The following is a 16,505-nucleotide window of genomic DNA, read 5'->3' as shown; positions in this document are numbered from 1 at the left end:
CTATTTCCAGAAAAGGAAGGCGTTTGTCGTAGCTGTCCACAAAAAGGTAATCGTCACCAGGAATTACGAAAAGCATTTATATAGTATATCATTTATCTATGTCTAGTGAATCCATCTAGCACGTATAGTATACTCGTAGACACAATGGTGTTGATATGGGATTATACACCAACATACTGCTTTAAACCTGAATTTGCTGAAGGAATTGATGCCTATTTATAAGTACGTCCCAGAGGTTATCCTTGAAAAAGAACATTTGAAAAATCAAAATATGTTCTTTAACTAATTGAAACCCCGGTTGACTTTGTTTCTTCCCTGGAAATTTTTTTATTATCTAAGTTAATTTTTCAGCTAAAAAAAATATAATTAATATAATAAAATAAATATCCCTATGTCTTATTTAGCAAAATTAACTTGGACAGTAACAAGCTTTTAAGCCAAAAAAACAAAGCCAATGTGAGTTGTAGTTAGTGAAAAAAAGTATTTTGAACCTTCAAATTTTGCTCAGTGAAAAGGTAGACTAAGGCAAGAAATCATGATGATGTGGCAATTGAAAAAAGTACGATTCATCTTCTCACGATTTTACCCACGGAAAGCATTCACGTGAAGCTGAAAAGTCGCCTAAAATATTTGGAAGTTGAATTTAACAATCATAACTCGTAATAAGTCATGGGGGTTTCATCAGTAATTTCATCTTCATTCGAGTAATTGTATTTCCTTTACTTTTCGTAAGGTGAACAGTTTCGAAGTTTTCTAAATCTAATTTTCTTCTAGATGAAAAATTTGTTCCGGCATTTACTTTTTTCATGTATGAGGTTGTAAAGGAAGTAAATTACAAAGATCTACACAAAGATTTTGGATAATGAAATTGTTCCGTAAATATATGGTTCTACAATTAGGATAAAGAAAGCGAAGAGAATAACAGCTTCAGCGTGCACTGAAAAAAAATGTACTTGATTCAAAGAAATGCATTCTTTGGCTTTTTCCTTTGTTACCAAGGAATTGTTTACTTCACCTAAGTTAATGTTGTTTGGACGGAAAAGATTCACGGATCCATTCAAGAAAATGATTTTTTTGGTAATATTTTTTTAACATAAGTAAATATTTCTTTGCATCAAAGGTAAAAAATATAAAGTCAGAGAAATGATTTCCTAGAAGGTAGGAACCTAGGTTTTTTTAGCCTAGAAAATATTCACTCGAAATAAATTAATTTTCATTCATTTGAAGAAATATTTATTCCATGCTAAGAACTGTAAAAATCAAAATAATAAAACAATAATCCAAATTTTAAAAAAATTCTTTCACTCTAAATCAATATTCATTCAATTGAAAATAAAATGATTAGATACTATAAGTTGATATAATTTTTGCAACGAAATAATGACTTAAATTGGAGAAATATTAATTGATGATAAATTAATATTCATTCAATTAAACAAATATTAATTACATTCTAACACTCTTCTAATCAACACAATTCAAACATTATTTAAGTTTAAAAAAATGTTCTTTTAATATAAATGTATACCTACTAAAATCTGCTAAATACACCAAACTTTCGCTTTCAGTCCAGTGTCGGGGGTTGCCTTCAAATAGCCTTAGACTGATTTAGGGGGGATCGAAACGTAAGCAGTGATGGCTGCCTGAATCGTTTCCAAATGGAATTCATATTTTTATATATTATAATGTCACAACCGCTCTCGCCCTGCCCCCTGTGAAACTGCGGGAGCCATCAGTTCTAGGAAGACCGAGAATGTGGTGACTGAAAGCGAGAGTCTGGTGTATTTCTTTCAAATATTAGATAATTAATTCGAACCGAAACCGTTTCTATTCTCGTCAACTGTCATTTCTTTGGCTACAAGAAATATTCATTAAAGTTTACAGTATGCTTCTTTAAAATAGGAAATCAAATCTTTCAATTTAAAAACTTTAATTTTATTCAAGCGACATTACTTTCTTTAAATGAAAAATAAAAAATAATTTAAAAACATTTTTTTCCAGTATACTTAATTCGAACAAAGGAAAAAAATAAAGTTCGAGACACCATCTCCAAATTGTGATTGATTTTGAATGAAATTTAATATATGAGGTGCCAATTTATATAATAGAACTTTCTAGCTACGTTTTTGCGGAAATCTTGGAAATAAAAGGGTTATCATATAAAAGATTATTCGCACATGGGCAATTAGGTTATTGAATAAATCTGCAGGCATTACTGAGCTCATTTTTACTGTAGAAGGTAATCAGGAAGGCGGAATTAGCCATATATAAAAACTTACAAAGAGGTAGTAAATGTGCGTAAATTAATTAGATTGAAATTTTGGGAAAAAAGTTGATGAATTTTTTTAGCAGTGAGGACTACAACAACACCAACAAGCACCAAAGTATTCATTCCGCTGATTTCCATACTTACAGAGAAGCGACCCTCTAAATTAAGGACTTCTAACTGACCAATAGTCCCAAATAGTAGACATTTAGACAAATTTATCAGATAAACATTGTACAGGGCAGATATGGATAAGAACGACCAGTTAACATTCAGTACTTTAAAAATGATTAATTAGTAATGATTAATAATTATTGACTAATTATTGATTATTATTTGTATTCATGAATTATTAGTTATCAAATGTTAATTATCAATTGCTCTATATTTGCTACTTCAATAATTAATATAAAAATAGATTTAAACAAATATTTTATCATCATCTTAATATTATAATCATATTTCCATACGCCTTAATTATCTGGATGAAACAATGATTTGATAATTTAATTATTTCTTACAAACTGTATTTCGTGAGACTTGTCCCGCGTTTGGAGGCTTTCTTCTTCTAAACATATGCAGTAATAGGTAAAAGGCATTTTTATTAAAAATCGTGAAACATGTGACATTAAGTCTTATTCGTTAACATTCTGCTAGGCAGCTATAGATACAGACGATTATTTATTATTATTATTATTTATTATTTATTTACAGAGAATAGATTATTTGATAGAAAGAAGATTTAAAATGATTTATTCTATAAAGTCACGTACTTATATTCAGGTACTATTACCTTTTGCGCTAAAAAGTTACTGTCTCTACCATACGTTTTAGTAATCGGTTCAAAGTATTTCTTGTATGTAATAGGAATTTTGTTTAATAAACCACCGCAGAATCCTTCCAGGAGCAGGTGCTATTTTGTGAAACGACACCCGCCCCCAGTGGAAACCACGTTGAAACAAAAGCTACAACCACGGCTTACAATCATGAGATGGCTGCACAATTCCAAAAGTCGGCAAACTCATTAAATTATACCAAATTAGTTTTAACTATAACCATATATAGGACCTTGGGTCACTGCCTCCAATTATGGTGTAAAAATGTTAAAATTAAAAAGGGGCCTGCAATATGGCTAAAAAATATTTTTTTTAATATTAGATTTACTCTGAATGTTGTTTTTGAGGTCGCTGATCCCAAATCTGATTTCAAAATGGCCAAAAAAATTTTTCATGTCGAATCCAATATGGCGGATCACAGTGGGCTAAGGACTTGATTTCGTAAAGTGAAAAAGTCGACTAGACTAGACATGGTAAAATATCCTTTTTTTCGGAGCTCACTTTAAATAAGAACATTTTAGTGTCTTGATTTCAAATCGAAGATTTTAGTTATTTATGTCTTACGGTCCAATCGTAAATCAAAAATAAATTATGAGTCAAAAAAACATTTTCTTCGAAACTCAGATATTTATTTAATAGAAAAAACTCCTTTTAATCCTCCTTACGTTTCGGTACACATGTGTACCTTTTTCAAAGGTTCTTAGCCTAAATAATTATATTAAAGATTAGTAATTTTAGTCTGAACAAATATGATGGATAATTACGTAGATTAAAATACATTGTTACCTGAGTTGATGATAGTTCAAAATAGTGAAACAGATCAAATTTCAGTAAAAAAAAAGACAAAAAATTTTAATCAATTGTTTAAAAAAAAATTAATTAAAATTTAGTCATTTAGAAGTCTCAAAAATACTGAGACTTCAATCGATGTGACTACATTTTTAAAAAATATAGTGAGAGAATACCGAATTAGCGTAGGATAGGACGGACGAACAGAAATTGACAGTTTCAGAAATACATGAAGAATACGTAATGAACGATGATATAATAGGCAGGTTTTCATTGAAAACCGCTGATGAGGAAGCACTTAATTGAGTTTAAATTTGAAATGAGAAATTTAAATTTGTCATTTCAAATTTAAAACATTGGAACCCTTTTTCAAAAATCAGCTTTCACAAAATTTTTCTACATTTAATACGGAGTCGATCTTTAAATAAACTGGAAAAGCGGTTAGGAATTGTTTACATTAATACATTCATTTCGCCTAGAAAATCCAATTTGGCTCCTCAGTGCGGGGCTTAGTGCAAGCATGCTTAGGATTGATACATTCACGTAAATATTTGGAGCAAACAAAAATCACTTTTAAAATAGTTAGTTAATTAAATTAGTTAGTTACTTAAATAATAGTTAGTTAGTTCATAAATTATTTGCACACTAATAACTAGATTTTTTGAGAAACAAATGTACTCATACTTTACTCTTATGTTTTAACATTAAACTACTGCCAATACAACTAAAATTACATTAATCAACGTATAATTTCGATTAAGACTCCTCTAAACATTCTTGACTATAGTAACCCACTTCTTTTTTCAATTTAAAAAATTGAAATTTTGCCAAGAAACCAGATCTCCCAGCTCACTGTGGGCTGTAACTTGATATGGATTTAATAAGACGAACCGCGGTAAGAGATTCTTGTACCTTGTGTACGCACCCAAGGATGACTGTCCTCTGTATTCTGGCCGCAAGTGACTTAGAAAGTTGCAGACATACGTAATATGATCTTAAGAGTTTGAACCAGTGAAGTTTTTTCACGGCGGTCAAGTGTTCCATTCAATGTTTTATTCAAACCCGTGCCTCTTTTACTAGGCGCCCCCTAAGAATCTCAACGCCGTAGTTTTTACTTTTCCGAGGTTTCTTGTTCTTTTATTATTTTTTACGGTAATAAATGAAACAATATTTTATGTTGCAGGCGCTCCTGAAAATAAATTGTGGGCCTACATTCCGGTCGATCCCCGAACACGGAGGCCTACGACGACGACAACTACCACTCCAAGAATCACGACCACTACATACAGACCTTGGAAAACGCGACCAACATGGTCCCATTATCCCAACTACTACCCAGACGATGATAGACCTGGAAGACCTCCAGATCGTTACCCTCACTATCGAACAGAGAAGCCAGATTACCGGCCTCGGGATGGCTATCCTATAAAGCCGGACTACAGAACGGAGAGACCTGATTACAAACCTCTACCTCCTAAAAACCCCCATGTACACCATCATACCACATCGACAACTACGACAACGACGACAACAACCTCCACTACTCATCGACCAAGGCACCGCTGGACACCCCAGGTTAACGAGGACATCCCGGATAAGTGCGATACTAGCTACGACGCTATCAGCATTATCCGTAGAGAAGTCTACATTTTCAAGGGTCGGGTATGTGTCCTATTATAGATTATATAGCTTATAAATCTCAAAATATTTTAGTATTACAATTTAAATTAAAAATACGCTTTCATAACACATGCATGATTTTAGCCTATGATTTTATACCTATAATAAGCGGGTTTTACTTTTGAGTATCTAGGGGGTAAAAAGTGCCGTCAGCGGTAAATAATAAATGAAAATTATCCAGCGATCGTTTTATCGCTTCTCCCCTTTTGGTGGATAATATAACAGTTTTTTAAGGTGTGAAAAATGCCTGAAACTACTGTTTGGTTCTATTTCTTTTGGGTCGGCTCCTTTTTTGTCAATGCCCGATAAGTCGAAATTTTTCGGGATCTCGAGTAGTTTCTTAGTTTAATCGAAATGTTTATTACTTTAAATTCAAAACTTCTAAACACTGGCTCCCAGTAGAACCGCAGTGAGCCACACCTATGGCCACGCATTACGAAAGTGAGATGGGTGGTCACAGGGTGGAAAAAATCACAACGACAGGCCTGAAAACCCCTCGCGTGTCTTGCCGACACGAAGCGACTTAAGGATAAGAGCTTTCTGCATCCATCTCGCAAGAGCCTTGGCATATTTTTAGCACGCGGGTATGGCTTTCAGGTTTCGAACCGGTGATAGTTTCGCAACTTACGAGAGCACGTATCATGAGGACAATTCCTTTAACCCAAAATTTTGGGTTTAGTCTTTGATACCTTTCCTCTATTTCCCTATAGTTCGTTTCTCGAAGTCTTGGAGACCGATGTCAGGCTTTAAGTGTGCAACGGAAACTGCTGTCCGAAAATCGTAGTTCCAGCACATTTAGCACTTCTTGTCTTGCAGAATTAACTCTATCTCCTTCGGAGCGTGCGGCAGGGCAGGGCCGCGGCCAACACCGCATGAGCGACAAAGATGGTAATAAAACACTCTTAGGGTTGCATTATGTCTGCAGAGATACGTCGTTCCCACGTGAATGGGACACCCAAATGGTATGTGTTCTTGGTACTGAGCATGTGCATTACATGTTCTGCACCTATCGTTGGGAACTTCTTGACATAAAATGCGGTCATGGTGTACTAAGATGAAAATGACACCGTCCTAGCATGAAAAAATCAAACCCTCTGTACCTGAATTAAGCTCTAATGAAACGAGGAAAGCAAAAGTTTTCTCCTTCGACAAGGACTGTTTCTTTACATTTCTGTAAAATTTTCCGTACATTATTATATCGAGTAGCTGTTGGTAGAATTTTTCAACATCTGCTTTCTTACTTCGGTTCTTAGAATTAAGGTATCTAGATGGGTTAACGCTCCTTTGCCAATCATCTCGTGTTTCCTGACCATATTTAGGAAACAATCTCTGCCATTTGCAACGATGTAAGCTGTACTCAGAACAATTTGGTTATGAAGACATGGGAGATTCAGAAGTCGGCGTCTGCCTTGACGGCGTCAGATGTATGATCGCGGAATGGACAAATTAATATGCAACCTGCTATAACGTAATCTTTCGCGTGGCGATATCGAAGACCGCAAGCTCGTTCTGCGTCCATGAAAACACCCTGAACGAGTAGAGTAGAACCGAAACGTTAAGCATGTTAGTCGCAGATAGCTTGTTTAACGCTGACAGATTTATAGATCAAATCTGTCGAAGCAGATGCTTGTATATACTATAGAGAGACTCCTTTGCTGATATTACATCCTGAATGCGATTTTGAGGCACGCTAGGGTATGTATAGGTCTCATCAGTGTCAAGATATACCTGGTCATCAAAAAGTATCGGACGCCCCCTCCCCCTATCAGCGAAAATAAGCGTATTCGAGAGAAATGTTTTAGACAAAAGTGTAAGAGAAATTTTTTCAGACAAAAGTATCAGGGTTTTGGGCGAGGATCTGAATGGTGACCTTAAAGCTGACCTTGGCGTTGACCTTCAAGGTTATTGTGGGGTCAACTTTTATTTTTCAAATGGAAACCCCTATTTTTGACATCGCCAATCGAAAGAACGCACAATTTCACGTTCAGGTATGCATCAAGATCATGTGACCCAAAGACCTTCGAGGTCATTCCAGAGTCTTGCAAACTTAAATAAGGTCTAGACGACTGATCAGCGAAAATACGTTTTTTAAGTTTTTTTCGCATGCGTTTTCGAGAGAAATGCTTCAGACAAAAGTTTCAGGGTTTTGGACGAAGATCTGAATGGTAACCCTGAAGCAGACCTTGGCGTTAACCTTCCAGGTGTAAAAAATAGGAGTTCTGAAACATTTCTTTTGAAAACGCATATTTTCTCTGATAGAGGGGGTGGGGGGTCGATACTTTTCGATGACTCTGTATATAACGTACCCGTTATGGATATAGAGCCTGGCGATAGGCAAACATTTCCATGCCGATGGGACGCGTTTAGGGCAATGCTTGCTCTATATAGTTTCGTCAGTGGGACGACGACGAAGGCCATGCCCGTATATAAGAACATTGGGTGGGTGCCAACCGCCTACGGTGATTTTAAGGGACTGACGGACTTGACGGTAAACTCGCCATCATCGAGACTTATGAGCTGAAGGCGAGCTTGTAAATTTCTCAGACTAAAGGCGGTACTCGAGGGCATTCCCTAAGATCTAAGTTATACATGGTACCGTAGCTTGTGGAGAAGTCCACGAACTTACCTTCCTTTTTTTAATCTGAAATGTAGGTTTATCCCCACGATTAAGGATCTCCAGCTCAGAACCCATTAGAGATTCATATAAATCTTTTCCTCTGACGTTGATGTGTGTGCTCCCCACAATGTATGTAGGAAGTTTGCTTTACAGACCAACAGCAAAGTAATATTTAGAACTGTGGGGGCCCCTCATCGTCGCCCGGGAAATGACCCGAGGCGATATACACCTCTAGTCTTTCTCCGCTTTTGTTCCTGAGTCCTACCTTAATAACAGTGATATCTTTTGAAGCAGAGCTGGCCAAAATAGTATTCATACCCTTGGTGGCTATACATGCATCGGTGCTTTTCGCGTGGGCCCTTATATATAAAGCCACATCCTCCTAAGCCACTAATCATTTTCCTGTATAACCAGAGCTCTTGGATTAGGACAATGTCTGTCTGGAACATTGAGATTCCCGTCTTAGCCATTAATATACTAATTGGGGCATCTCTGGATGCTTCCGGGCTTGGGTGCCCCGGAATGAAATCCTACCCGTCCCAAGATAAGGTCGGGTTTATAGAGCCGCAAGAGCCGTAATGAATATTTCGGAGAGATCTCAAGTTAGAATCCAGCTGGTCCCCTTCGGTTTCGTTCTCTATCTATTAGAGTACACTCTCCAAGAATCTGTGCTTAGAGTGGGGTTCTCGAAGTTCAGGTGCCTCAGAACTCTCCACGCTTAGTCCCTCCATGAGTCTAAACGGTGATGTTCTCTCCACAAACCAATCCCGCGACCAAATGTCTGCAGCCTACACTACGCTGGCCCCGAGCTAATCTAGATTTCGAATCTGTGGGCTTGCCCCTTGCTGGGTAATGCGCAAATCTGCTAGAAATTTCCTCTATGTGCCTGTCCAGCTCCCTAGGAATTAGACGGGCTGTAGTGTAACCCGAGGTGATTCCAGCCACCACCAAGGCATCATTAACCATATGTGCGAAAGTAAGGCTCCGTATTTCCAGAGCCTTCTATCTTTTCCGCTCCCTGTTCGGGGTAGCGTCTTTGGCGTCCTTATTCTCCTTACCCGTAGCCTAAGCAGGGATTCGAACTGTTATTCTAAAAGTTTCCGTTAAGACACCCCGTTTATAACTCCGCTGTGTGCGCCTCGACTGAGGGAGGGCACACTGGGTGTTCAAGGATTTAATAACCCTGGTGCCACACAGCCATTGACACGGCGATCACAGCATTCGCGCCCTTAAAATTCTATGGGGCTTTGCTATTACCTCCTGAAAGAATTGCTCCTTAGTTTAGGTCCCGCAGGCTAGAATCCGTCAGTTCTCCACAGCAGCCACACTTTGCTTCCATAAAACTAACCGCTGAAGTGCAGCGGTAGGGCTAGTATAACGTAATTTTCCGTAACGTTTGCCATTAACTAACTTCAATACCGATAAACTTCGATCTGAATAATTTTTTTTAATCCGGAAATCCTAGATGGCAGACCAAATTCGAAAAAACGTAATGCGAACTATGTTAAAGTCAGCTTCTGAAAAAGGTCCTTGAATCAATAAGAGATAAATTTTGAAATTTATACACTATTTTTTAGCAACATTTTGACAGGAAACTTTAAAAGAAGGATACAAACCAAATTAAGTGGCATTTTTTTTAGTTTGAGTAATTATATGTTTATAAATCCTAATTAGCTCAGTTAAAAACTGTAAATTCCACAAAATTTGCGACTAATGAAGGTGCTATAAAAAATTGTTGCTAAAAATTGTTCTGTATTTCAGTTAGTTCTGTTGTGAATATAACGCAATTGGAAACGCTTTTTTAAGAAATATTGTGTGCATTCGCTATTTCGGAATAAAACCGAAGGTAGCATTTTTACTCATTTGACATTTTTGGAATTATAAACACATTGAAAAGATTTCATGATTATATTCCTGAATAAAATTGGTCCACAATTACGTATAGGAATTTCATATAGCAAACTATATTGTATTATTTTTTAATATATAATTGCATTTTTTCTTTTTCAGTACCTATGGAGAATTGGAGAACAGGGTTTGTACGAAGGATTTCCGGCGGAAATAAGTCTCCTGTTCGGTGTGCCCAAGGACACCGATCACGTGGACGCAGTTTACGAGCGACTGGATAAAAAGATCGTATTTTTCATTGGAAGACTTTACTATGTGTTCAATGCGAGAGTTTTGGAACCGGGATATCCAAAACCATTAACTACACTTGGCTTACCGGCTTCCTTGGAGAAAATCGATGGTGCCATGGTCTGGGGTCACAATAAAAGAACTTATTTCTTCAGTGGCACCATGTACTGGAGGTAAAATTGAGAATGCTGTTGAAATAAACTTTAATCATTTCCTTCATACGTTTGTAGAATCGCTACCGCCTCTCTGTACAGATCGGAGAATTTAAGAACATTTATAATGTTTTTGGGAAAATAAATAAAAATTTATTAAAGAGTGATGAAAAAATGTGAAATTTGAGGCTATTAAAAAATTAACACTATTGGGTTATCAATTTTTGTAGTATGAAATTACATCCGAAATTATAAGTACATATCTAATATATTTTTGCGTCTCTTACTTTTTTATATTCAAGAAAAATCACGATGTATCAAAATTTCTATAAAAAGTTGTTTAAAATCTGTTATGATAAAATGAAAACTGATCAAATGATTATTTTTTAATGTTTGAAGACTAATCGTATATTCAAAACTCATCATTTCTTTATAGAGTGTAAAGTATATAATTGTATTATTCATTATTTTTATTTTTATAGCATTAGGCCAAACTCTTTCGGTGGAAGCTAAACTAGTTCGGTTTTAGCCTCATGAAGAAAATAAATAATACAAACATTGTTAAATGTAATAATGTCATCATTTAAAAATATAATTTTTTGCCTTTCATCTCGAAAATATTATTTTATTTTAGGTTTGACGATACTATCAATTACGTAGAATTGGACTACCCTCGAGACATGAGTATGTTCGCTGGTGTTGGTTACAATATAGACGCCGTATTTCAATGGAAAAATGGTAAATGAACTTTTTTTTGCATGGTAAACAAACTGAAAACCAAAATCAATTATAATACATACTTATAATATTTGTATATATATTTTTATTTATTAAACAAATTTTAATTTCAATAGTTTTTATAGTCGGTATAAGAAAATAGTGAATATGAAATGTACCCAGCACAACTGTTTCATTTCTTAATAAAAAATTCACAATTCGCACAATTCAGCAGAAGTCTTTTTGAGAGTAGAAGTCATCTAAATTCTTGAATTTACTGATTATTTAAAATTTTATCATGGGTAAAAACCATCACTCGAGGAAGGAATGACGTGTTTATTGTTTATTAAGTTTTCTGAATATTCTATACAACATATATTTGAGCAATCAAAACCGGTTGAGCCAATTTTGAGAAATACTTTTTTTTTGCCATTCATAATTTGCTTAAGGTTTTTGTAAAAAATTTCAAACTTGCACCTGGGCTTCATTAAGGTAAATGTGCCAGTCTTCATCAACGCATGGGTTGTCGGCAGATGGGCATTATTTTACATATAGTAAGCTGTTGGGTTCTTCGTTCTCAGCAAAAATGTTTTTTCCTAAACGCTATTGCCAAGCACTCACACCTCGAAGTGCCGATAACTGAAACAGCCAGATTTCTGACTTACCGATAACCCATGCATTCTCGTATTTATAACTTCGAACTTCTTATAATATTTATTCTAATAGGATATGTTACAAGGAATAAGTAATTTACCTTTCTAAAGGTACGCTTTATTCGATACAATCCATTTATTAAGCTTTAAATATGTTTAATATAGTTTTTTAAGCATTTAAAATCTGAAATTCGCCTCAAGCTTCCGGTAACTGGCACACTTAACTTAGTCCTCCAATGTTAGAAACTTATTTCTAAAATATCAAACAAAAACAATCGAGGGCAGCTCACCCATCTTTCACCGGCTACGGCCTTTTCTTTTCTAACGAATCCGTACGTTTCGGCACTCACAGAGTCGGAAAATCATAATACAGTGAAACCTCGATAATTCGAAGTTCTCCGGGACAGAAAAAAACTTAGAATTATCGAAAATTCGAATTATCGAACATAAGAGTATAAGCGCACATAATTCGTTTATACGTTTATTATACGTCCCATAGAACGTATTATGCATTTCCCTTGAAGTAAAATTGATGCTGGCAGTGTGAAAATGTTTTTCCAGTTAATATTATAATGCCAACAGATCATAATTTAACCATCGACATACAGAAATGGACCGGTAATGCTGTGGAGAGAACGGTAATGGGCTCTAGAGAGAGAAAAAACATATGAGACGTAGACCTATCACTTTCTAGTTAAAGCTGATTGGTCGAGAATATTTTCGTTTGGTGAAGTTTGGCGCAGCATAGGACCGTGGATTGTGTCGCGAGTGCCTCAATAATGCGACGCTTATCGCACTTTTCAGAATTGATTTATTTATGATGTGTAGTTTGTGGGCGTTGTCAAGACTTTTATATAGAGATATGTTTTCCTACGTAAGTAAAGTTATTGAATATAGTAAAATAAAAAATGTTACAACAAAAACAAAACTTCAAAATATGAAGTTTTGTTCCTATGCAATACAAATGGTTATTTTTTATGTTATAGTAATATTGTTTAAATTTTTGATAGTTTTTACATTATTTTTGAACTCACACAACGATTATTATTGTAGCATTTTCAATCCAATTTCAAGAAGAATTTAAGGTTACCAAGTTTTTAAAATATTCTATCTGAAACAGGTGATTTTAGATGAATGTTCTTTAAAATTCAATTTATTAAAACTACAAATTTCTAATGTATTGTTTATCTTTTTTTTTAATTAGCCGTACAGAATATTTAGGCAATACCCGGGGCCACCAATTCACTTGACAGAGTCCTGAAATAGATAAAGGCAGGTCTACGTCTCACATATTTTTTCGCTCTCTAGAGTTCATTTCAGTTCTCCCCAAAGCGTTACCGGTCCATTTCTGTATGTCGATGAATTTAACGTGAAAATTTTGACAGGCTGTACTTCGAATTATAAAGGTTATCATCACGGCAGGGCATACCATTTTCTTCGAATTATCGAGAAATATTAACATGTGAAACGTCAGGTTTCAGCCGGGGCCAAAAAAAAGTTCGAATTATCGAAAATTCGAATTATCGAGGTGTCTCTGAATTTCAACGGTTTCTGTCCATCTGTGTGATTGAGTTCCGTACAAAATTAATAAATTTATTATCACATAAAATCTTGCAAATTATACTAATAGTATTTTGAAATCCGATAAAAATTAAAACGATCCCAAAGAAATTTTTCGGTTAGACCAAAATTAAAAAGTTAGGTCATTTTTAAAATTTGAAACAATATTTTTTAAAGACTAAGAAATTTTTGTGAAATTTTCTGGTACATGACAAAAAGTCTTGTAAAATATCCTAATGGCATTTTTAATTCCGATGAAATTTAAAAAAGTTGTATGCTTCTCAACATTTTGATAATGTTGAAAAATAGAGAAAAAAATCTATTTTTCTGATATACAAAGACATTTTATTTCAAATTTGTACTAAATATCAAATATATGTCGAAACCATGCCAATGAAATTTTTTATTAAAACCAAATTTAAAAAATTAGATCAAATTGAAGATTATGCATATTCTATATATTTATAAATTATGTTAATGACATTTTTCAGTTGCACACAAATTTAAAATGTTCCAGATAATAAATTCTCAAGTATATTAGCTATATCGGGATATTTTTAAAAAATTTATATTTTTTTAATGGTTTAAATCACAGCTTTTGATTCGAGTTACAATATTTATGAAATTTGAAAAAATTCAGCCGAAATGCACGTACGAAAACGAGCATCTGTACTGTATCTTCATTACTCTTGATTTTCTCTTCAGTTTCACGATTAATCATATGTCCACAATTTTGAGTATAAAAAATGCATTACCCAATTTTTTATGTGCAGGCAAAACCTATTTCTTCCGTGGCAAATATTTCTGGGAATTCGACGATATGCGGATGAGAGTATCTCATGAGAAACCAAAACTGTCGTCAACTTTCTGGATGAATTGCTCTTCTGAAGTAGATACAAACGACATAGACGCAATTCCAAGAAGAAGAACCCACTTGAAGATTAGCTCGTCTTCTGCTTCAAAGATATCTTCTTCCTCCCTGATTATTCTTGTCTTAATTTCCACTCTTTTGAGTCGAGCCTTAGCGATACAAATCGCTTTATAACATCGAACAATGTGTCATTTATCTTCAAAGTAATTAGTGGCAATCATAATTACCAAGGTCGAAAAACCAAACGCTTATAAAAAGAGTAACAAGATTTTGTTTTATTTATCTATATAGAAAAACGAATAAATATTTGGAAAGTCCAATCTTATAAATAAGTTTAAATTTGAAAGCATTTAAAGTTTAAAGAAACTATACTTTTCTAGTGTTACAAATAAAAAATGTCCAAATATAAGCTTTAAATTTATAAATACGTTTTTTGGAACCCTTTATTAGCACGCGTACTACCAAAATACTTATGTTCGATTTATATATTTAAGAGCGATGCGAACTTCGTTTACGAATGGCTGTAAAGTGAATGTGAAGATGTCTCCCTAAAAATATGAAAACTTTCCATGAAAATCTCTACACTACCAGAAAAAATTATGCGTCCACTTCGCCGAATTACAGCTTTAAAATGAAGTGAACAATAAGAAATTTCAACAAGTTTTCGATATAATATAATAATGTACTCGAGCCGAAAATCACGCGATTGATGGGCAATCGCTGGCCACGCCGCGGAAAAATATGACTCTGCATTTCTTAGGAAGTTTCAGAAACTAGATAAAATTACTTATTTCTCTTAGTTTCATTTTGAAGCTAAAATTACAAGCTATAAGTCTGCAAAGTTTCGAATTTTTCTCTTTACCGCCCTAAAAACTGCAGCGATTCGAAGTTGAGTTTTTAAAAGTGAACGCACGATTTTCACCGGTGGTTTATTTTCGAAAAAAAGGTCATAGGAAAGAATCGCTAACGTCGGCAATCGGCCGCAACATTCCTGAGCGCGAATTGTGAGTCGCGTTTATTTTTCTACAGACCTTTTTCGACCCATTATTTATACTCGTATACGCACAGATGCGACGACAATGATTATATATTATATAAATGTATATTTATACTGAAAAACTTTATTTATACTTTTACACTAAAACCAATTTCGTCTTATTGAAAGGTCGCGATAGATTGGATTGTCTTTAAGTGTAATTAGGTAAGTTTAGAGATAAAGAAATGAAGATGCAATCTTTGCTCTTAACCGACCACTTAAAATGGCAATATAAATGCCGCCAGTTTTACAACTGTGATATTTATGAAACACTACAAAAGTAGTGTAGATAAATTTAAAGCATTACTTTATTTTATGTAATTTTTTAGGTAGAAGTTACACTGAATTTTATTTAAATTTATCCTTTTATTTTTTGTCTGAGTTAAGTAAAAAAAATTATTGTAAGATTAAAAACGCTTTACGAATTTTTTTAAGTTAAGCTTTAAATGTATATAGTGGAAATAAAAGTTTTATGTGAATGTCAAATGAGGTTTCAAATTATGTTAACCTTTCTAGGGATTGTTTTAATTATTAAGAATTTACATAAAAAAAGAAATCGAATTTCTTAAATAAATTCTCCAAAATTTAAATAAAAATTATTTTCGTTGGTTTAATAGCTCGCTTATTTCCTTCGTTTCTAATTTCTCTCATTCATAAATAAACGATTTATTTCAAAACAAATGTATGTACATACACTTTCAAATAGTAAATTTTGAAATTGAATCATTTCAAATTGTATGCACTTGAAACATGTTTAATGGAGGCTCTGAGAATGACAACTACAGAAAGAAAACACTTTTTAAATATTTTTTAGAAGCAAAACATGCAACAAAATTATTTTTTTTTAATGAGACAAAAAAAATCATTTTTGGAACCAAGTAAATGCATTTAATTGAATCCTATTTCTTGGCATCAAAAAAATATTCTTTAAAAGTAGTAAATTTGATTTATATCAGATACATATTTTCTGTTGAGCTAAAAAAATTAATGCTTTGGCTGTATTATCATGATTAAAATAAATATTTCTTACATTCAAGAAAATGATGTCGTTGATTCAAAAGGTATGTATAAACGAATAAATATTTATGTAAACACAATATTTTATTCAACTGAATAAACGCTTCATTGGTATAAATGCATTAACTTTTTGTAACAAATAAATCTATTTTTAATTTTATTATTATTATTTTAA

General features: G+C 34.0%; 1 protein-coding gene across 1 annotated transcript in view; it reads left to right on the top strand.

Annotated features, from left to right (window-relative positions):
- Positions 1–15,710, top strand: part of LOC117182709 (matrix metalloproteinase-2) — a 287,764-nt gene extending 272,054 nt beyond the window's left edge. The window contains exons 8-11 of the mRNA XM_033375817.1: positions 5,075–5,553; positions 10,199–10,497; positions 11,111–11,214; positions 14,180–15,710. Of these exons, the coding sequence (XP_033231708.1) occupies positions 5,075–5,553; positions 10,199–10,497; positions 11,111–11,214; positions 14,180–14,451 (1,154 nt within the window). The 3' untranslated portion in view covers positions 14,452–15,710. The remainder of the gene's footprint in view (positions 1–5,074; positions 5,554–10,198; positions 10,498–11,110; positions 11,215–14,179) is intronic.
- The last annotated feature ends 795 nt before the right edge of the window (positions 15,711–16,505 follow it).

This window comes from Belonocnema kinseyi, chromosome 1 (genome assembly GCF_010883055.1).
Source record: "Belonocnema kinseyi isolate 2016_QV_RU_SX_M_011 chromosome 1, B_treatae_v1, whole genome shotgun sequence".
In the NCBI taxonomy this organism is placed as follows: domain Eukaryota; kingdom Metazoa; phylum Arthropoda; class Insecta; order Hymenoptera; family Cynipidae; genus Belonocnema; species Belonocnema kinseyi.
This window is presented reverse-complemented; position numbering and strand designations above follow the sequence as displayed.